The 24,601-nt window shown below is 30.8% G+C and overlaps 1 protein-coding gene across 3 annotated transcripts in view; it reads right to left on the bottom strand.

Annotated features, from left to right (window-relative positions):
• LOC107454035 (tetraspanin-13) overlaps window positions 1-10,274 on the bottom strand; it is a 52,425-nt gene extending 42,151 nt beyond the window's left edge. Inside the window, exons 1-5 of one of the 3 annotated variants that reach the window (XM_016071084.4) lie at window positions 10,032-10,253; window positions 7,475-7,642; window positions 2,958-3,176; window positions 2,735-2,866; window positions 1,379-1,472 (exon numbers count right to left, since the gene is read on the bottom strand). In XM_016071084.4, the coding sequence (XP_015926570.2) occupies window positions 1,398-1,472; window positions 2,735-2,866; window positions 2,958-3,176; window positions 7,475-7,642; window positions 10,032-10,091 (654 nt within the window). In that variant the 5' untranslated portion in view covers window positions 10,092-10,253 and the 3' untranslated portion in view covers window positions 1,379-1,397. Of the gene's footprint in view, window positions 1-1,378; window positions 1,473-2,734; window positions 2,867-2,957; window positions 3,177-7,474; window positions 7,643-10,031 lie in introns of all 3 variants that reach the window. The other 2 variants (XM_087168035.1, XM_016071083.4) reach the window with 2 other exon arrangements.
• Window positions 10,275-24,601: the final 14,327 nt, after the last annotated feature.

The following is a 24,601-nucleotide window of genomic DNA, read 5'->3' as shown; positions in this document are numbered from 1 at the left end:
AAACCTTATCAAATGTGGTAAAGTTTTCAAGTCTTACCCCCCCCCCCTCCAAAAAATGTTATTTTCTATTTCTAGAATTTAAAAAAATGCTTATTTTCAATTTAGTCGAAGAGTTTGGAGTAGTTTTAAAAAAAAGGTGGGAAGAGCAAAGGCCGTACAATCAAAAAAAAAAGGGGGGGGGGTAAGGAAACTACTGATAAGCAGGTTTTATTTCACTGATATCCCAAATCCACAAGCTAAAAAATATTTCCATTACATTCCAATTATATAATCGGGCTGCTTGTTCAGGATAATCAAGGTTCAATTGTATTTTGTCAAGTTTGGTTGAACTTGAAAGTTAGTAATTTTATTAAACAAAACTAAAGGATACAAGAGGTTCATATACAAAAGGAAGCAACTGTATTAAGGAGTATACAAAGAATTAAAAAAAAAAAAATACTCTGGAAATAAAATTTCAAATAAATAACCTTCAGTTTAAAAAAAAGTGAGAGACAAAAAGAGGTAAGCAAGTAGGTTATAGCACAAATACAATGAATGTTAGTTTTTTAAAAACTGTTATTATAAAATAAAACATGGAAAATTTCCACTTTCCATAGGAAATATATTAAAATTAGCTTTCAAATTCTGCACAGTTTATAAATTAATTTCTGCAATGTCATTTTTAACTTAAAGAGTGCCTTAATAATGAATATCTCACTTAAAAATGTTTAGATATCAGAAAAATAACAGGGTGCATAGCCAGATTTTTCAACAATAAATAAGCACCTTTTAAGTACTCAAAAATATTTTTAATCACTTTCCAACAAAAAAAAATCATAATTAGGATCTGAACAGTAATAAAAAGTATTTTTTTCTATTGTTAAAATTTCTAAATTTATAAACATAAAATTAAAAAACATTACCTAACCATGATAAAATAACAAGTTTCGGATAAATATAGCAGAGAAAATTGTGAAAATCATGCATTCTTTGTAATTTCGAACGACAATCGACAAAGCAAAAAAAAAATCTCTTATTAAAAGATAGAAAATTAAGCATTTTTTACAAGCCCTGAATAAAAAAGCACCTTTAAGGGATTTTAAAAAACATAAATCAAAAATATGCACCTTTAAGAACTTTTTAAAAACGCTATGCACCTTGAATAAACTTTAAAGCAAATCTAAAGACATGATTAAAATGAATAAAGATCAATTTAAACTTTTTAATAATTAAACATTAAATTGTAGAAAATTTGTTTTGTAACAATAGTTAGTTGTGCCATACTTGATAGCTAATTTTAGTACACTACCTCATAGAAATATTAAGTTTTTATAGACTTTAACAACAGCCTTAAACATAAAAGGTTAGCAAAGCAATGAAAGTTAGTTTGTTACTCTACCTCACACAGATAGACAGATTCACAAAAAGGCATGTGGGTTAGAGCGTGGATCTTTCTGGTTACGATAACGAACAGTGAGCCATACACCAATAAACTGAAAAAAAGTTTTCAAGTGATGATAAATCTTGCCATAAAAAACTTATTTTCAGATTTCAAGATTTTTTTTTTATACGACCAATTACAATTTTAAACCTTGCAAAGTACAGCTTATCTTAGCTGGTTTGGTTAATGTAAGCTCTATAGCTACACTTATGGGCTATTGGTGAATGTCTAGGATTCACCCTAAATAATGATCTGAAATCATTTCTGCGGATGTGCACAAATTAGATCAGAGGGCAGATGTTAAAAGAAATAATGTGACCCCTGCATGAAGCTTCCCAAAAGCCTAACCATGTGTGGCCAGGATGGACTCTGAATCCGCCAGAGTCATTAAAGTGGATTCTGAATCTCTGAAACATAATCCAAGAGAGTGTAGTTCGATCAAACACCTAGCTTTTAGCATGCAGAATCGAACCACAGTCCTACATGTGGTACATAAAGACTTAATCCACCAAAACAACCCCGTTGTATGCATGCCTTAAAAAATAAAATAAAGGCTAGATATTATTAGAACACTTAACTGTTAAAGTTATTATATTGAATTTTGCATTATGAAAGAAAACAGTTGGAGTTTGGCTTAAGAGAGAAAGTTTAAGAGCTGATTAGTAACTAAAAACAAAGAAATAATATCTTTTCAAAATTTAATTGATAATTAAATAATAAAGCTTTTTATTTTAAAGAAAGCAGCAAATTTTAGAGAAGGAACCTTTGAGAAACTTAAAAATTATTAACTGATAAATAATACATGCATCAAAGGAACCCATATTTTTCATACCATATCGTAAAACGAAATTAGTAATTTAGTTAAAATTTGAAACGGAGAAGTTTATATAGTTATCACATGAGACTCTACAGCAATGACATCTGATAAATTGACCCCATTCTTCAAAAATTGAGAAAAGGCTTTTAAAAAAGAAATATAAAATATTTTAATAAAAATCTTCCACCTCATAAACATATCTAAAAAAGTAAGATGTTTAGCACAGCAATGAATATAATAAACAAAATATATTCAAGTCATAATTATAAAGTTATTTTTAGCAGAAAAGTTCCTTTTCGCTAATTGAATAGGTACAAAAGAAACATAAAAAATAATTTGCTACAAACATTAGAATCAGATAGTAAAAACACATGTTTGTCCAATCTTTAAGCTAATAAAATGAGTTAAAACAATAACAGAAAAAAATATTGTATATAAATAAAATAATGTGACGATCAAAAGAAAAAATTATATTGTTTTAATATATATTTTTATACCTCAGAGAAACTAAAAAATAGCCCTATGCCTCCACTAATTTTAACAGCATTGTTGATCACAGTTTGCAGTTTTCTCCAGCATGTATTTTTGCTATCTTCACAAACTGTAGGATGTTCTCGGCAGAATGGTATCTGAAAAATTTATGAAGGCATCACTTTTAATATCTATATTGAAGATTCATAATTAAAGGCAATTTAAGAAACCATCACAGTAATAACTTACATATGAACAATCTGCTTGCTGCATTGGATCTCCATCAGGCAAAGTGGAATTTTCAAATCCGCAACAATCAAAGTACAATTGTGTTTCATTACGCAATCCCATTGAAGCTTGGCGCCATCCTTCAGATGCAATTTTATGCTGCTGATCTTCATTGAAAGCCAAACAAGCACAAGCAATACTGAACTGAGCAACAAAAAGGAAAAATAAAATGACCATATACTTTGAAAAGTTAAGGATATTTTTCTGAATTACTTCAATCCTGCTCTTAATTGATTTTTAGAAAAAATTTCATCTCCTACCACTTTTCGCTGATTTTTATTAGCCCTACTTTAGTTACAAGCCAGAAATGATAACAAACAAATATCTTAAAATAATGATAGCCATTAGTAACATCATAAAATATACATTTCATGAAAAGACATTGCAAATCTAGAATGTCACATGTTTACATGCATTCAAGAGATTTGTTACCACTCAACAGAAAATTTGATTTAAAAAAAAAAAAAAAAAAAAAAAACAATATACAAACCCAAAACCATTCTTTATGCACAGTAAACAGATAAAGAATGCTTGAAAATATTCAAGAACAATGAAAATTAATCAATATTGAGATTTAAACAAGCCACAAAATAATGAGAAACATAAATTTTACTTTAAAGATACAATAATACACATAAAATATTAACAGATGGAAATTACTCTCATATAAAAAGCGTATTTTATTTAGTTTCGGCAAAGTAATTTAGAGGCGTGCGCGTCAGACTTTTATAAAAATCAATCTTTTTGTGGATACCCAAAAATATTTAATTCCAAAAACAATTTTGATTTTTTCACACACAACAAATGTATTCATTTCTTAAATATAGATAAGTAACACTTCTAAAGATGATAGTTTTGCACTTGACATAAAGATCATCCGCAATGCTTTAAAATTAATCAGAACATTCCTTACTTATTCTGGCACTGTAGAAGAAAAAAATTTTTTTTTAAAGTAACAAATTCCTCAGCGACGAATTACAGTTACAATTAAGAAAAACAACATTGGGGAAGATTTTGACCATGCACATTGCTTCAAAATTAATATGAAAATACACTACTAAGCAAAACAACTGAATATTTCCTTAACCTTAAAAAAACACTAGCGTAGTGAACTCTGGACAATCACATTTGAGTTTGAAAAAAGGGGAAAAAAACAGTAAAGTTATTGCCAGGCAATGTCAATACATTTGTCCTCCTCACGCAATCCTGATCATAACATCACATTTATTTTTGGCAAGACTGGACACAGGGTGTACGGGCCCGAGGACAAAATTCTCTTTCCTATTCTGCAAGACTTATTAAAACTTATTTCCATATTTTGAAAGCTCTTTAAAAACAATGGTTTACTTTTGATTCTAAAAAATTCAATTTATAAATAAACTAAAATGTTAATTTTCAATAATTTAAAGGACTTATTTTTACTGAAACTAAATGCTTGTTGTTCTTTTATATTTTTTATAAATAAGTAAAAAATTTGAAGAATATTTGCTTTGATTGTAGAACTTAGCAAACATATATTTTACTGGCTAAGTTTGAAATCCTGTATTCTATAGAATGTCTAAGCATTGTATTTGCCTGAAATTAGCTGGCAATGTATGAACCAGTTCATATTTCACACATTTCTTAGGCATTCAGTAAAATGCCAAATGAAAAACTGGCACAGTATGAAATACATCTGATTCATTTCAAATATAATTTAAAATGCCATTCAAGCCTACATGTTGAAACAATAAGGTTAATTTTAATTCTTAAATGTTTCCCTCAATAAGAAAAGCATACATTTTGTTTTGAACAACTTTCATTTTCTTTACATATTGTGAATAAGTTTTTTTCAATTGCATTCTCATTATTTTTTCAGAATTTATATTTTTGAGGAATGTGCCTCATAATATATAATAAGCCTTATCAGGTCCATTTCTCACACTTTTCGTTAATAATATTTGTCATTCTATAGAATGCCTGGGTATTATATACAATGCCTACCAGAAAGTGTGTAATAATTCTGCTATTTCATACTTAGCATAAAAACGCTCAACAATACATAAATTGCCCGTGTTTCATGCTTTGCCGCGTGCGGTAACATATATAAATGATAACTTCAACGTAATTAAAAACAAAATTTAAGAGCATTTTACTTCTTGTAAAGAAATCCAATTGGGTCCTCAACAATCCTGGAACCCAGAACTCTCTCACTATTTGAGATTGAAGCCCTTTGATTATTTTCACAAATAATCAATCTAATCCATACACTCCATAGATGGTTATCATCCCTAATACTGGCAAGAGAAAAACCACAAGAAATAGGTGCAGAGTGGTAGCAAATCATCAATAAAAAAATCAAACTTACAAATTGTAAATTTCTTATTTTATATTATATTTCATCAAATTTTTTTATTATTTTATATTACATCCCGTATTATAAAAAAATATATATATAAAGTAATTTAACTATGTAGTAAATCATAATTTATAAGTAATTGTTATTCTGTATTACTCTAAAGAAGAATTATGCTTGGCATGGAAATTTTTATAATATGCCTAAAAGGAGAGAAAAGTTGGTTTGATATTGATACAGATATCATACTAATGATCTATAATCGTAGATGATATATAATAATGTTGTTGCAATACAACACTGGGAAAATCAATAAAATCAACAACATTTTTCAATGTCATTACTTGTCAACATATGATGTGATACACAGATTATGTGAATAAATTACATCTATGAAATATGTAAAATATTTATATCATGGTAAATCAATTAATGGTGAATCAATTATTTAAAAAATTTTATTATGTGAAATAGGTTTTTTCTAATTATTTAGCATAATTAAGGTATTCAATGATTTTTTATTTTAAACTGTAATAACTTTTCATAGCAATTTCTTTAAATATTTGTTAAAAAAGAAAGTAATTAAAAAAAAATTGTTTCTTTAAATTTTAATCATTATCTGTCTGTAATTTGATACCAACAAAATGCTATTGCTTTTTGAATAGTGGCCAGAATTAAATTCCAAAGTTTCATTTATATCACGATATTTAGGAGTACTTTGCCCTAATTCCAAATTAATCATTCATCAGTATATGATAAGTCAACTTCCTAATATGTGAGCTACATATCAAAATAATGTCTTCATTATTTAATAATTACACAAATAAGAATATTTATTAAAATGAAATAATTTGTTGCTATAGCAATTTTCTTCTTTTTTAACTATATATTTTGTTATGCAAAGTGATTAAATACAAGTATAAAACTATGCAACATTTTTTGTAAACTAATATAAAATACTACAAACCAGTTTATTTAAAAAAAATCGGGTAATGTCTCAACATAATACTTTCAAACTGGTTCCAAATCTTTCAACAAAAAATAAGCACCTTTTAAGTACTTTTTAAGCACTCAACAAATATTTTTAAGCACTATTATACATTAACAAAATGCTAATTAATTTTCAAAGACTTTACATAAACATAATAAAATAACTATTTTCTGACAAAGAACTATCTTCTTGGTTTTATTAGCCATTATAAAATGAGATTTTTCGGTTCGATTTCAGAGAGGGGAAAATGAAGCCGGAAATTGAGAATATCTTGCAAAAAGCAGCCGAGTAGCACATGAAAGTGAAATAATCTCACCGAACGCAGCTCAGCAGACACACGTGCGGACCAGCAAGTATTGTGTGGACTGTGGACGAACAGTACGTCAAAATAGATGGTGGTTGAATGATTTGTGAAAACGTTGAATAGAACAATGTAAAAACCACCCTTTTGTATAATACGGGGCGAAAATCAACATAAAGAAAAAAATTCTCATTTTTGAAAGGGGAAAATTAAGCTCTTTTTAAAAACACCCAATGAAAAAAGCACATTTAAGGGCTTTTAAAATAAAAAAATTTAAAATAAGCACCTTTAAGCACTTTTTACAAAAGCTACGCACCCTGTGGTTCATATAAATAAAACTTGAATATTTAACCTGGGATCTTTTGATTATTTATCATAAATAACTGCTTCAGTACGAACTGTACATCACTATGTTTTAAAAGTTACAAATCAAGAAATTGTGATCTCGTGTTTTTCACATTTTATTACAAATAAAAGAATCTATTTTATGTAAATATGTTATACATTACAATACAATAATTTATACATTTTCTATCAGTTCATTTTATTGATAACTTGATTTCATTTTTCGAGTTTGCATAAACATTTTATAAACAATTAACAGGACCAGCATTTATCAAGCAGGTTTCAAAATTAAATATTTATTAAGGAAAGCTCTTTTTTCCTTCATTAAAAAAAACAAACATGAAAGTTATCAATATTTTAATAGAAAATTACCAATTAAAACTTAATATTAAAAATATTAGAATGGATAGTCAGCAGTAAAATATTATTTCAGTACTAATTATAAATTACAATTAGAACAAGAATTATACAATCAGTTCATAAAAGATATGACGTTAGAAGGATACGAAAAATAACAAAACTTGGCTATGCCTTGCAGCACCAATCAACCCCATTACAGATAAAAGAAACAGGAAAACACCACATGCTATTATTCCTCCAACAATAGTCAAGCTTGTGATAAAACTCGCAGCAATTCCGTAGGCAGCTACCCCAATCAAAGTAAATGATACTACCTAAAAAAAATAAAAAATTTCATAATATAAAGCAAAAACCACAATAAGGTTTTAAAAGAAAAAGCTACTTCCAAAACAAAACATTTTAAATAGATATTTAAAGCTGAAAATATTTTTTTAGCTTTAAAATTTCTTAATAAAAATATTTTTTTACACATAAACTTAGAGTGAATTGTAAAGGTATTTTTATACATCATTTGCTAGAAAATTAGCAATAAAAGATTTGCAATAAAACATTAAAACAGAAACTTCTTGCTGCATTCAAAATTATGTTTAAAACTTAAAAAGAAAAAAAAACTAGAATGATGCTTTTATTATGTAATTTTTTAGTAGTTTTTTTCCTAGTGTATCATAAAAACTACGTTTTTTAATTGCCAAAGACAATGCCTACTTTATTTGAGACAAAATATTATTTATATATGAAAGAATGAATTGCTATAATAACACATTAAATGTTAGTTTGTAAAATGCTCATTCAGACTCTAATTTTTAAAAAAAATGAACAGTTAAACAAACAAAAAAACATAGCAATTTGATTAGTCAGACAAACTGCACAAAGACAGCATTACAAGTAGTTTTAGCTTTAGTGCCACAACTAGTAAATGACAATTCAAGATGAGATTGCTCATATTTATGTGCAAAATTTAAAAGTTAAGTGCTCTTCTAGATAAAACTTTTAATGCTTTATCAAGTCTCTATCATTTTTTCTCCTTTTTTCTTTACTTTTCACTTTGGAAACACAGTTGTAGGCCATTGGCATTTGAAAGTGAGTATAACACTTTTTTCAACCAAAACTAAAAAATTTTTTTTATCATTTTTGACAATTGATTCTGTCCAAACTGTTAGATCAAATTTAATGTTTAAATAAATATACCTTTCAATGTGGAATTCTATACTTTTTAATTTTAGTAGACACGACATTTTATGTACGATGCATCATCTAGAAAAAATACGGCAAAAACTAAAAAAAGCGCCCTACATTTTAGTTTTTAAGCTCTTAAGATTTCAGCTTACATCAGAATCCTCAGAAAACTCATATTATTCTTATTGAAGATGTCCTAAGAGAAATAAGATTATTTCCAGCTTTCGGAGAATTAGTTTGAAACACACCATTGTTCTTACGTCACTAGGCTATTAAAGAAAATATAAAACTTCATTTTAATATTTTTTTCGAAAAAATTCTCAATTTATCTTGGAATATAATTGTATATGCTTTGAAATTTTTGTCAGTCAACAACTGTACAGCGAGAAGCCATGCTTCAGAAAGATTTTAGACCAATAAATATGTGGACAGAAAGCTTTTAGTTTTATATAACTCTGTAGCTGAAAGAATTGCTTAGAAAAAGAAAAGAAAAATTCTTTTAACATTATTTCATTAGAAACTATAGGTCAAGTATTGTACTTAACATCAGTTAATATGCATTAGGAAAGATTATTATGCAAAAAATAACATAGTTGCAAAATTGTTACCAATCGCATGAGAAAACTTTAAATATCGTAGATAAGGTAGGAGATGTTTCGGCATCGGTACCACAATCTTATCAACAAGGATTATGAACCTGCAAAAATTTTGCAAAGGTTTACCAGAAAGTTACGATGACTTGGTCTTCCATACCCTTCAAGTTTCTAGCCAATTGAAATGTTTCTCCTTTTTAAACTTTTCACAGGCGACAGCATATAAGTCTTTTGAAGTCCAAAACTTTGCAATTTTTTTGGCACAGATACAGAAACTTATCCAAAAGGTAACATGAAATTTCCATATGCATACCTGTTTGCATGAACTGAAATCACCACAGAGTCAAATAAGATTGTGCAGTTGTTTAACTTTGAATATATTAAAGAAATATATATAATGGTGTTGCTACAATGGTAGTTAGGAAATTTTACCTTTCAAGTTTGAACCACTATTTCTGTGATGTTCTTAAGGACCACTTCGCAGAAGCAGCTTAAACCTGGCAATTATTTTGACACTGGCACCGAAGATATAAAAATTATTCCGGTTTCAATAGACTGTGTAAATTAACTTGGATTATATAAAGTAGGGTCAATTCTTTAGAGAATCAAATTACTATGTTTAAAAGAACCTATGCTTTGAATTGACAAAATTTGTTAGTCAGGAGCAAAACTCTAAATAAAACAAATGTTTTAAATGATATGTTTAAAGAACGGGAATGATGTTTGAACACAGGAAGCACATATCTTTCCTTTCCCTGAAAAAACAATGCGCAGAACACAGACATTCAGCAACAGTCACTTTATCCAAAGATGTACGATATAGAATTTAAAATATAAGGACAGAAAACAAAAGGATAGTAATTTTAACCCACTGAAGAAAGTAAAGGTTACAAAGTAAACAAAAATTAAATATCAGCTTAAATTTACTTCTTACCACGTAAAGTAAGTTTAAAATTATTAATGCATTTCTTGAGCACGTGAAGCCTCCACACATGATGATTGATAGACTTGTAAGTGTTGAAGTAATTGAAATTTGATATAAATTACGGATATTTCAACTTTATATGAACAAAGAGAAACGATTTCAGATTGCAAAAGGGTAGGAAATTAGCTGAGATCGCATTATCTATTCAGCAGATTTGGCTTTTAGCTTGTGTGTTTGAGTCAACCGAAATAAACTATAGACGGCGCTAAAATATCGCATGAGAACCAGATTGAATTGAAAGAAAAATGGAAAGAAAAATCTAGAAATACAGCAGAACCACAATTCAGGCAAAGCTAATCATTTTCGTAAGCAAGCGCAAACCGTTGTTTCAGAAGTTCACTAGTACCGTCCTAATGAATTCCTGAAACGGTTTGTTTATTTGGAAAACGTGAAGCGGAATATATCTAGGACACAGCGCAAGCGAGATAAACACAAATGCAATTTTAGTGCCTCACTGTATATAATTTTTCTCATTCAAATAAGAATCTGATTGCTGAAATATTTTTACCTGCGTAAAACTAACTAATCAGGTTCACATTCACATGAGAAAAATTAAATCCGGTGTAAACATCCTTAGTTTCCGATTCTATTTCAATGAATTTGAATCTTAAAGTGGAAAGAGCCTCTATATCAGCGATTCTCAACCTGTGGGGCGCGCCCCCCTAGGGGGGCGCGAGCGCACTAGAGGGGTGGCGCGAGAATGTTCAAGAGAAAATATTATTTAAAAAAATTGATTAACTGGATGAAAGGAAAGTGCACAGCAAACATAGAAAACAAGATACATTTCGACATATTTGATAATTTATTAAGGTGAAACAACTTATTAAATCAAAACTTAAGGTGGGGAGCCAGTGGCGTATCTAGGGTATGGCAAGTATGGCGAATGCCATGGGCGCATTATTTCAAAAAGGCGCAAAATCAATCAACATCAACGATTATTTTTTTAATTAAAAATTTCACTAATTTTTTTTTCTTCAAGTTATGGCAGAATTAAAAAAAGCATCCAACATTTAACCTTTCCTCGAGGGCTCGAAAAGAAGGCATCGAGGTCTTTCGAGGAATTCTTTTTATAACTGGGGGAGTGAAATATGAAAGGGAACCGCTAATAATAAAAACAAAGTAGGTGACGAGCGTTAAACAATTTTAACCTCCCACTGTTTTTCATTTTTTTAATAACTTCGTTTGAAAACTCATAGACCACCTCAGTTAGGGATAATAGGAGGGCCAAGGTTTCCAGCGCTTTTACATAACTCGAAAAGCGCGGGAAATCTAAGTTGTTATATTGGATTCAACATTAAAAAAAATGGGGGAAATAAGAAAAAAAACATTCCACATACCCCCACTTTTTAAACAACTTGACGTCTGTGTGATAACAATTCATACACGTTTCTGCATTCATTCACTAGACACTTTTCCTTTCATTATACTTTCAAGTTGAGCAACAGAGGATTCGAAATAAATAAAAAAAACTTTATATTCATGAATACATTCAAGATAAATACTAAAATAAATCAGTAATAAAAAGTAGCTTTTTCTTTTCTACTATTATATTTACGATGACTTCGGCAAAAACCAAATTTTAATTATAATATCGTAATTTATAGAATAATGCAGAGTTTTTAATAATTATAATTATAACTCTCTTTACTAACTTTTTGATACTTTCCAATAAAAATATTTTTAATTTCAGAGAATTTCCTAAATATTTAACAGTTAATGTCGATCAAAATCCTTTGACAAAAAGACTTTTAGCCCCATATTTAATTTTATAGCCGTCGTTGAACAGCCGACCTAATTCCGTAGCCTTGTAATTTTGAACCCAATCCAGAAGACAAGGGAACTCCTATATCGAGAAATGGGAGGAATTTGCCTTCGTGGAGCTAACCCGCATTTGCGTTACATGGAGAGGAAGACCACGAGAATCTCCCACGGTTAGCCTGGCGGGAAGGGAACTCTAACCCGTGATTCGTCTACAACTGAGGATATTTCCATGATATTTCACGTCAGCACTGTGGTCGGTGCAAGCCGGGTGCGGAATTCGTATCAACTGGGATTCGAACTCGGTTCGCCTCATTGCAAGGCGAACGCTCTATCCCCTGAGCCATCGCGGCTCTCATATTTAAATTAAAAGGAATTTAAACTTATTTTTTTCTAAAATGTAGCTTCTTATTGCTTCACGATACGTCAAAGCTGTAATAGAAAGAATTTAAGTTATCGCTGATAAAATGAAAAGACAAAATGTAAGCTCATTATTCATTATAGAAAATTACAGGGAATTTTATTTTTCTTCTTCTTTTAGTGTATTATTAATTTCATTTTTTCTACTAAAAACGAAAAATAAAGCACAAACTTAACGTAAAATTTTTTGAGGAAAACGAAAAAAAAATAAAATTTTTTTTTCTCCAGGTATAAACGATGATAAAATAAACAGTTTAATGTTCATTCAGAAGGGGTATTCACGGGTAAGAGTTATAAATATTGAAGTTCCCAATTTTATAAACAAGTAAGACATTATTTATAAGACTTTATTGAAACTGTAACTCAGAGTCAAACTATAATATTGCACAAGGGGAAAAAAATACTAAAATAGCCACAAAAAATCATGGTTACGTATAAAAATAAAATAATTAACTTAATAACATAATTTAGATTACAAAAGTATGGAATATGTACTAGCATTAAGAATGTATATTGTAGAATTGTATTGAATGTGTATTGTAGTACTATGTATGATGTTATATCTCTTGAGTAGCAAATATATAGATATAAGTCAATGCCTTTTTCCTCGGCAATACATAACGTATTTATTTAAAATCGTGTTCTTTTTTATAATAAGATGATAAAAACAGAAAACAAATCCTAAAAATAATATTTATTGATTTCGTTTATTTAAAATAGTTTACTTAGACAGTCAATTAAATTTAAAATAATTTATTTGGAAAAAATGCTTTTCTACTTAGATTATTTCATATTATTTATGTATAATTGAAAATGCTATACGTTAAATATAAATTATAATAATATAAGCTGAATCTTTAAATTTAAAATATTTATCTATATGAAAAAATTAGTAGTACAACAGACTAAAAAAATGAAAGGCGAACGAAAGAAACTTTGGAAGTTCAAAAGTTGGTGACAAACGTAAAGAAATTTTTCTCCCCTTATCTTAAGGAAAGTGAGACCTCCAGTTAAAAGAACAATTTTCGGGGGAGGAAATGAATGGAACCCCTTCAGGCAGAAAAACCAGATGGCCAGATGGTGATGACCAGAGGACAGAGAGATGTGAAAACCATGGGGTATCCCAGTCTTGCTTAGACTAATTATTCTGTAGTGAAATGCTTGTAAATCTTAAATTTTATCAGGAGTTAAAATCTCTTTGAAAAACGTTTTCGGAATTTGCTGAATAGATTTTAAGTAGAGCCCCTTCTATAAATTAGCGTAAATTCTTCCTCAACAGGAGATTTTTACCACCCATGGTGGAAATCACCTCCACTTAGTGTGAAATACTAAAAATAGGAGGTTCCTCTGATGACTCGCTCTACAAATAATTTAAACCAATGGAACGATTTAATAATGAATACTTTCCACTATTTTGAGAAATAAAGGGCAGGCGTTATAAGTAGTTAGGTGCTCATACAAAATATTCTGCTCGTTTTAGTTAATGTTTCAAAATTTAAGCCAAGAAAATCAAATATTTAAAGTCTTTAGATTTTTATAATCTATTTTGATGCAGCTTCTGGGCTTTTATAGTTGGTTCATAGATTTAAGAAAATAAAGTGTACTACAAGGATTTTCTTTGATTGTAAGTAATCATTTCCTAAATATTTAAATTAATGCATTATACTTAAATTATTAATATTTTCTAGAAATGATGTCTATATACAGGGATGTAAGATTTCTCCGAAATATTTTATTAAGTGGTAGAGAGTTAAAAACTAAACCTTGCAAAATTTTAGATGATATTGGTAAAATTTGAAATTCTTACCACAAGGTAACTGGAGTAAAATTGTATTTCATGGAAAATTTCGAATTATACATACGTAGTGGCGGAAAATATAATTTTAAATCAAATTTACATAAACCAAGAATAAAACATTAAAACATAAATTTTGCTACCACTAGAAAGAAGTTGCCCATTAAGTTGCAAGTTAGCATCTCTATGTGTAGATCGAGTGGGACATTTGCTCTCCCTCCTTTTAATGCTATAAATTAGAATTTATAATATTTTTTAGTTTTTATTGTTACTGTTTTATGACAGTACATTTAATATGCACATAGATTTTTTGTATTAATAATTATATATTGTATAATTAAATACTCGTTAATGCATTATAATTATAAATAATATGTAATAAAAAAAACAACGAATGTTAAAATTTCTAATGTTAGTGGGAATATATTTTTTTAATTTTCCTGATAAATAATTGCGATAAGTAAATAATTTTGTGTTTATTACGTAACATTCATTACGTTCAGCAAATAGTTTCCAACAACCGATAAATGTTTTTCTTTCTATTCATAAATAGATAGATTTTGAGTTTAACCACTTGTTTTTTTTTCCTTCTTTTCTTTGAAGGGTTATATTAAGGAACAATGCTTTAAGTGTAAGTTTCAATAATCCTTTTACTTACAAATTGATTTTTTTAATTCATAAAGACATGTTTGTTTTGTACTTTTAAATTACATTTATTTAATATTTATCAACCTTTCTTCGAGTTATGGAACACGCTTCCATAGCATCTCGGGTGCAAAATTTTGTCATCTTCCTTTCCCATATATCTTTTATTTTATTTCAGATTAAAATTTTCTTCCCTTTTCAAAAAAAAAAAAAAATTAGATTAAATAATTACTTTTTTTTTAATTTTATAAGTCTTTTACAATACATATCACTTACATTATGTTTATATCACTACGTATTATATTACTTGAAAAAAAAATCAATAAAGTAACAATCACAATAATTATCTTTCATTAAATAATTATCTTTATTTTAAGAATATTAAAAAAAAACAATAAGCATTTTAAATATTGAAAAATTAGAGCTTGTTTAATAATGAAGTATACGCATTCTTATAATGTATTTTTATAAAGATACAAAAAAAGCCCTCTTTTCCTCAAATATTCCAATCACTTATATTTCTCTTCTTCCTAAAAAGCAAATTTTAAAGCTAATTAATTTTGATTATTTTTTTTTAAAAGTTTTTTTCCCTGATATACAGGTTGGTCTATATTCATGTTGTTTGAATATGGAGTTAGGATTCCTGAGAAATAGAATTGAAAAAAAGTCGGATACATAAAATTTGATTTCTATTTTGACTATTGACTATAAATTTGACTATTTGATCAATTTCGCTAAAATGTAGTATTTTTTAAAACAATGTAAAAAATGTACATCTAACAATTGAATTTTTTTACGACTATTATAAATAAAATAATAAATATTTACGAAAAGTTATTTTTTAACAAAGGACCTTTATAATTATGGGAAAATTTTTTTAAAATTCGATTGAAAAGCTCTCGAGTTACTTCTCATATTGTGACTACCCCCAATACTTAGGGGTACAGAAATCCAAATCAGTCAAAAAAATGGCATGTTTATTCAGAGAAAGTACATTTTAGTGTCTGATTTTGTAACTTGAAATATTGTCCCTGCACTTATTAATTAGCATATTTTAAGTCACCTCCTTGAACCATTGACATGAGAAGAACATGAAGATCTGATTATTATATCAAAAGTTATCAGGGTAGTCCGTTTATTTATTTATTTTTTTGCGCACCGAACGTCTACAAACTTGTGATTCAAATCTGATTTTTTTCTGCTTTTTCTCTAATTTGTTCCATTCTGATGCGAAGAAAATTTTTCATAATTTGATTTTTTTTAGTCTATTTCTTAACTTTTTGCCTTTTTTTTTCACTGTTAAAAAATCAATTATTTCTAGATATTCTTAAACTAAGACGTCAACTTCCTCTAATTTATTTCTCATTAAAGAATGTATTATTGTCGCTATTTTGTCTAGAGTTCTGTATTAATTACTATATGTATATTTTTTCTTATTATCGGTTATTATATAATGTTTGTAAAACTTAATTATATTAAGACCATCGCTTTTTTGTAAATAAAAAGCTAACGAAGCTATAAAATTTGATTGTAGCTATTTTATTTGTAATTGTCTTAACATATCGTAATTATTTACACTGTGATCTTTAATGAATTTGTTATATCGCGAAGATTTTATTGTTTTGGTATTAGCAAAGCATGATTATTTCTAAAAACAATTAATTTTATTCAGTTTAAATTTTGAAAATAATGGGTAATCATCTGGTTATGTTATAGTTCTTCTTTAATTCAGAGACATTTGTTGTGCGTGCGTATTTTTGTTACCTAATTGTATTTGTTGCTTAATTAAACAAATTGTTAGAATTGTTATTGACAGTTGAAGAAACGCAAGAGAATCTTCTTTAAATATGATAAAGCAGACTTTTTTTTTATTTCTAACTAATGCTGATTTCGAACACACTTGAATACATTATAATTAAAAAGAGATAATTTTATTGTTGTAGTTAATTTTTATTTATTTATTAATCTATTAAAAAAAAAATTGCGTTGCAATCTTTTTGGAAAATTTTATAAACGTTGTTGAACAGCCGATCCAATTGTTTGAGTTTGCGACTGCTGATGTTCAACTTCGTAGTCTTGTAATTTTGAACCCGATTCAGAAGACAAGAGAACGCCTGTATCGAGCATTTTGGAGAAATTTGCCTTCGCGAAGCACTTTTTTGATTGAACTAATCCGCATTTGCGTTACATGGAGAGGAGGATCACGAAAGCCTCCCGCGGTTAGTCTGACGGCAAGGGTAACCAATGATCCGTCAAAGAGGATATTTTACGTCTGCACCGTGGTAGGTGCAAGCCGGATACGGAAATCGTATCAAGCAGTCATCGCTGGGAATCGAACCCGGCTCACCTCGTTGGAAGGTGAATGCTCTATCCCCTAAGCCACCGCGGCTCTTTTTGCAATATTGCCAAAAGGCTTAAATACTTCAAACAACGCTTTTATTTCGCATCGCATAAAAAAAGAGATTATAAATATTTTAATAAGGGCGCCAGTGCGAGATTTGCCATAGGCGCTTCTTTCCATAGATACGCCTCTGTGGGGAGCCAAGGCTGGCTTTGCTTTGAGGATTCCTAATTTTCTGATTAAGTCTGTGTGGCTGAATTTTTTTCTGTAACATCTTACACCTATCTCAAATATATATCAAGTATAGTTTTAATTTTAAAATAAAATTTCATTTATTTTATAGTATAATTTCAAAATAGTAGCTTCTGCCCCTAAGGTATCCCACGGGTTCCAAAGGCGAGCCATATATTGAAATCATTTTCTCATTTACTCAAATTATCTTTAGAAAAAACATTTGGACTGGCAAACGTCTTTTAAAAAGGCACTTTAAGTGTCTTGCTGGTAGGAACAAGTTTACCGACTTTAAAAAAGATATTTGTTTTTAGAGTGTATAATTTGTTTATTGATTTTACATTGATAGCTCTTAAGTGAAGTCACTAGCGATTCGTTGGAGTTAACTTATTAGAATTAATCAAGAATTACTGAGTTAATTTTTTCAAAAGGATTAACTAACAAGAGTTAATAAACCATACAAGAGTTAACTAACCTAACCCATAACTAGTATAAAAATACCCAAATTTACAAGAAAATACCAGAATCGACCACAAAAAACTCATAACTACCACGAAAATAAAAATAAAAAATACCTGAAAAATTACTTTAAAATGCAAACAATACAAAAAACTTGAAACAAAATATCACAAACTTTACTAAAGTGCAGAGAACCTCTAAATATTATAAAAATTTAAGAAATACCAAAGTTCCTCATTTACTTAAAATGAAATAAATCAGTTGGCATTCAATTCAATTGTCGTGTATTTAGCCGTTCGAGGCTATGTTTACGAACTATCACGCCTACGCAATCGAATTGGGACTTTCCCTCTAAAAGTTTCAGTTCGCATTCCTCATCTGTTAGCGTTGCGTTAAGACGCATCTTTGTATTCCAAATTCTAAATGTTGTAATTAATTAATAAATAGTGCTTGTTAGATATAAGAGTGTTATTTCCTAAAACCCCACGCTATGGGACAGCACACTGGCGACGAGTTGGTGAATTTTATTTTCCAATAATACAAAAAATCATCGCTTGAAAAAGTTACGTTTCAAAGTGAAACTAATTTGGATTAAGGTTTCAAGTACCTGAAGATAGGTAATATTTTTGCTCTTGAAGACTGCTCCAGGTAGGACAATTTATTTCTTTTTCCAAATGGAGGACCTCATCTCTCAATTAGTTGAACAAAATAAATTGTTAATGTCGGCGCTGCAGCCGAAAGACGAAACCAGAAACAAAAGTAACGTTACTGGTGTGAATTTCGAGAAATTCGATGATTCCCAAGAGACATTTGAATCTTTTTTGGAGCGGTTTGAGGCTTTTTTGGACATACAAAATGTTCCAAATGAAAAACGAGCAAAAACATTAATTTCCAGCTTATCAGCAAAATTGTATAATTTGTTAAAAAATTTGTTGGCTCCCAACAATCCAGCTGAAGCTGATTTTGAAACCTTAAAAAACACTCTTAAAGATCATCTTCACCCAAAACCATTAATTATTCCTAGCAGACATATTTTCCTTAATCGTAAACAACACGAGGGAGAAAGTATTAATGCTTATTTAGCAGAACTTCGTTCATTGGCAATGCCATGCAATTATAAACAAGAACTGCTGAACACTATGCTGCGGGACGTTTTTGTGAGCGGTCTCCGTGATCGTGCAACATTAGACAGACTTTTTGAAGAAGATGATATAGATCTCGAGCGTACTGTAAAAATTGTTTGGCCATGCAAAAGGCTAGTAAGAGCACCCAAGAAATAATTGGGAAGGCAACAGAAATTAAAGAATTTAAGGCTAACAGGAAAAAAGAACCGAAACAATTCTGGTCTAACAAAACGAAAGAAAAAAATAACTTTGCATGTTATCGGTGTAAGGGATCGAACCATACCTCAAGGGAATGTAAATACAAATCTGCAACATGCGGCTACTGCCATAAGGTTGGACATCTAACAAAAGCGTGTTTTTCTGCCGCTAGAGCAAAACAATATAAACATGTTAACCAGAAACAAATTGACACTGAACCCGGATGTTCACGTGAAAATACTATATCCGTACCGTTACACGCATTAAATGACAAAACATTTAGCGAGGAATTACCTAAAAGACCACCAATAATGATTAAAGTAAATATAGAAAATTCTCCAGTTCAAATGGAGGTCGACACTGGAGGAACAGTATCGGTTATGAGCATTAATAGGTTTCGAAAAATCTCTAATAAAAAGATAAAACCTACTAAACTGATTTTCAAAACCTACAAGGGAGATGAGGTTGTACCGCTTGGATATGTTTCTGTTAAAGTTGATTATAATAATATATCATATAACTTAAATTTATATCTAGTTAAAGAGAATTTAGATACTATTTTTGGTAGAGAATGGCTTTATGAAATTCCATTAAATTGGAATACCATTAAAACAATTAATACTGTAAATACTAAAGTTAACTTCGATTTGTCTAAACTTTTAAAAGACTTTAAACATCTCTTTACTGATGAATTAGGGGAAATTAAAAATTATGAATGTAAACTTGAGTTAAGGGAAGATACCAAACCCATTTTTTGCCGACCCCGGCAAGTTCCCTTCGCGCTAAAACAGAGAGTCAATCAGGAAATCGAAAGACTTGAAAGAGAAGGATTAATCGAAAAAATAAACATATCCGATTGGGCCACGCCCATAGTTCCGATTGTCAAACACAACGGATCGATTAGGTTATGTGCTGATTACTCAGTAACGATAAACAAACACTTAAAGGTACAAAAACACCCTCTTCCTCGAACTGAAGATATTTTTGCCTCACTCAGTGATGGCAGGGTATTTTCTAAAGTTGATTTTAGCCAAGCTTATTTGCAAATGAAGGTTGAAAAGGAAAGTCAGAAACTCCTAACCATTAATACAGAAAAAGGTCTTTATACTCCAAAAAGATTAATGTACGGAATTAATGCGGCTCCGGCCATTTGGCAAAAATACATCGAAAGTGTATTCCATGGTCTTGAAGGAGTTGAAGTATTTTTTGATGACGCACGCATAGCAGCTCCCGATAACGAAACTCATTATTTCAGATTACGAAAATTTTTTGAAAGATGTCAAGAACATGGTCTGAAAATCAATAAGGATAAAAGTAAATTCTTTCAAAGTGAAATTGAGTTTTTAGGATATAGGATAAGTTCTAAAGGACTTTCAAAAACATCGGAGAAAATAGCTGCAATTAAAAATGCTAAGGCACCACGGAATGTTCAAGACGTTCAGTCATTCATGGGTCTCGTGAATTTTTATTCAAGGTTTTCTAAGGACTTAGCAACTTTGGCCTATCCTTTATACAACTTAATCAAGAAAACCGTTACTTGGAAATGGGATCGCACTTGTCAGGAAGCTTTCGAAAATGTAAAAAACGAAATTTGCTCTGACAAAATACTAACTCATTATGACCCAAACCTCCCTATCTTGCTATCTTCTGATGCTTCACCTGTAGGATTGGGAGCAGTACTTTCCCATAAATTCCCAGATGGTTCAGAACGACCCATAGCATTTGCCTCCAGAACTCTATCTCCAACGGAGCAACGTTACTCTCAAATTGACAAAGAAGCTTTGGCAATCGTTTGGAGATTTAAAAAGTTTTACCTCTACTTAAAGGGAAATAGATTCACTTTGATTACTGACCACAAGCCCCTGGTTTCCATCTTTTCATGTAAAAAGGGTCTCCCAGTCCTTTCTGCGACAAGACTTTTGCATTATGCTCTTGTTCTGCAAGCTTATAATTTTGATATCGTTTATCGCAATACAAAGGATAACGGCAATGCTGACTGCTTATCACGTTTACCACTGAAATCTGAAGAACTGGAATTAAAAGATGATATTGCAGTATACCAAATTTCCCAAATTGAAACCTTACCCGTTACTGCCAAAGATTTAGCAAAAGCCACGCAGTTCGATGAACACTTGGGAAAACTTTTAAAAATATTACAATATGGAGGTCAATTAGAGGGGAAGGAAAAATATACCTTACAGGATGGGTGTATTATGTATGGGCAACGAGTGTGTATTCCAGACTGCTACAAAGCAAAAATACTAGACGAGTTGCATCATGGGCATCTTGGTGTAGTAAAAATGAAAGCAATTGCCAGATCTTACGTGTATTGGCAAGACATTGACCAAGACATAGAGAATTCTGCGAAAAACTGTTTGGACTGTGCTAGGTTCAAAACGGATCCAGCAAAAGCAAAAGTTCATCATTGGGAATATCCCAGTGCACCATGGGAAAGAGTGCACATTGATTTCGCAGGACCTATATTTGAACGGATGTTTCTACTTATTGTGGACGCACATTCAAAATGGCTTGAAGTTTACCCCATGAAGACAGCCAACTCATTCAAGACAATTGAATGCCTCCGAGATTGCTTTTCACGTTTTGGACTACCTGTAGTGTTAGTTTCCGACAACGGCACACAGTTTACTTCACAAGAGTTCCAAACATTTATACGAAGCAATGGCATTAAGCATAAGACATGCGCCCCTTTCAAACCATCCAGCAATGGACAAGCAGAGCGCTACGTGCATACATTAAAACAATCTCTCCGTGCCATGCAGAACTTTGCAGGAAATATCCAGCAAAAGGTTAGCACCTTCCTCATGCAATATCGCAAGGCTCCTAATATGACAACTATGATTAGTCCGGCTATGCTTTTCCTTAAGAGAGACATCAGGACTAGAATAGATCTTGTTCTCCCTGACTTGGTCGGAAGAGTCAATGAGAAGATCAGAAAAAGCACGTATGATTTTCAAGATCGTATTTTTCACGAAGGTGATAAGGTGGCTATTCGAGACTATCGTTCACCCAACGCAAGGTGGAAATTTGGAACTGTTATGAGCAAAGATGGAGCTCTTCATTACACAGTTAATGTGCAAGGTACATTGTATAGACGCCACGTAGACCAAATGCGACCAACAGGAGACCAGATCGTGGATAAGACTATTCACGTTCCACGAATTAGTTTCAGCAGTGAAACTCCACACATGGGCACCGCGGATAATTCTCCTGCACCCACTGATCCTGGCGGAGATATCCAAAAACACTCTGGATCTGTCAAATCAACACCAGAAACTCGCCAACCATCTCCAACTAAGAACCCGAGTTCAGCTGTTTTGCCGAGAAGTACTACATCCTCAACTTCTCAACAAACTCCATTTCAGCCGAGGCGATCACAAAGGATTAGACGGCCCCCTAAGAGACTTGACCTTTAAATCTCCATTTTAAAGGGGGAGGAGATGTCGTGTATTTAGCCGTTCGAGGCTATGTTTACGAACTATCACGCCTACGCAATCGAATTGGGACTTTCCCTCTAAAAGTTTCAGTTCGCATTCCTCATCTGTTAGCGTTGCGTTAAGACGCATCTTTGTATTCCAAATTCTAAATGTTGTAATTAATTAATAAATAGTGCTTGTTAGATATAAGAGTGTTATTTCCTAAAACCCCACGCTATGGGACAGCACATCAATCATTCCTTTTTGAGAAATAATATGCTACGTAATGATTTATAATTAATTCTTTTATAGATTTCACGTTTGTTTCCGAAGGTGGCCCACGTGTCCCCAAGGTGGCACAGGTGTCGGGCCACCTTGGGAACATGCATATGGTCTCTCTCACCATTTGCACGAATAAAAACTATTAATCTGATAGACTAATTCGAATTAAAGTAATGTGGTTAAAGAAAAAGAAATAAACTTTCAGAAAACATATCGTAAAACAAAGTTCTAAGAATTTAAACACATATAAATTACAATATCTTCTCACCCGGAAATTCAAACGACAACTGCAAAAAATTAAACCACTTCATACAATGGAGACCATTCAAGGAAATATCTTCCAATTCAGCCTCGTGCACCTCAGATACAAAATTTACAATGCAGCAGGGACATCTTATTATTCAAAATAAATTTAATTTTACTTTAGGGGGTGGGCTACGTTAAGAGCACAGGCTACTTTTGGCTTACCCACGTAACTTAATCAAAACATACTAAATTTTTTAAAAAAATTAATAATTTTTAGTGAATTTGAAATTTTTTTTAAATAATTTTTAGTGAATTCCTTGGGCCTGTCTTGCAGAGCAAAGTTTTTTGAGGTGAGGCTTAATATTAGAAATAGCCACTCTCAGTTCTGTTTCTATATTTAGCCGTGATCTATATTTTGTTTTCAAAGAAGACACAGCAGAAAATCCAGTTTCACAAAGGTAGGATGTTGAAAATGGTAATAGAATGCGAAATGCCCTTGTTTTTAGTGCAGAAAAATCACCCTCCTGCCCAAAATTCAAATGGTTCGCCACTTGTCATGAAGTCTATGAATGTTTCTTCCTGTTCAATTGAGAGTCCTTTGGGAGTCTCATAAAACGGATTCCTAACCCACTCTTCACTTGCTATCAGTTTGTCGTCAGCAGGAAAATACTTTTTAAAATTCCTTGCCAGCATCGCTAAATGATTTTCAATGGTTACAAAAACAACTTTTGCGTGTTTTTCGTCAGCCTCATAAGTTTTAGTACAATTATCCACATTTGCAAACATTGTTAATTTTTTTTTTTGCTTTAAATTTCTGCCCCACAATTCCAATTTTCTACAAAAAGCATTAACTTTATCACTCGTATCCAACATATGTGTATTTGCTCCTTGGAGTTGAAGATTCAAGTTATTTAATTTCTCGAATATGACGACCAAGTATCTCAATTTCATCACAAATAAACAATAGTGAAAATTCTCGGTTTCCTGTCTGCTATCTTTTTCTAGGAAAATGGCGATTTCTTCTCTTAATTCATAAACACGCTGCAAAAATTTCTCACGTGATAAACATCTTGCCTCTCATTTAAATAGTAACTCTGAATGTACTGAACCCATGTCATTACAAAGAGCGGAAAAGATTCTCGATCTGAGGGTTCTCATTTTTACATAATTTGCAATGGTTACAACCGTAGTTAACACAATATTTAAACCAGGACGCATTTCTCTCAAAGTCAAAGCTTCTCTGTGGATTATGCAATGTGTCCAGGTGCATTGAGTCAATTTTTGTTTTACAAGTGCTTGTGTAGTTTCGAACCTTTCGGATATTGAACGAGCATCATCGGTTCATATTCCGATGCAATTTTTGCATTCTATGTTTGCCTCATTCACAACATGACTTAAAATAGCAAATAATGCTAGCGCTGTTGTTTTGAGTTCCATTGATTTGCTGAAAAGTAGTTCCATTACTGACATATTATCTCAAAATCAAACATAGGCAATTAAATGAGCATCTTTATTATGCTTCATCAAACTGTATTGAAAACATTTTGTCACGTAACATCGAGAAAAACTGACACTACATTTTCAGC

This window comes from Parasteatoda tepidariorum, chromosome 7, assembly GCF_982258835.1.
Source record: "Parasteatoda tepidariorum strain Cologne lab strain chromosome 7, Ptep-v5.0, whole genome shotgun sequence".
In the NCBI taxonomy this organism is placed as follows: domain Eukaryota; kingdom Metazoa; phylum Arthropoda; class Arachnida; order Araneae; family Theridiidae; genus Parasteatoda; species Parasteatoda tepidariorum.
This window is presented reverse-complemented; position numbering and strand designations above follow the sequence as displayed.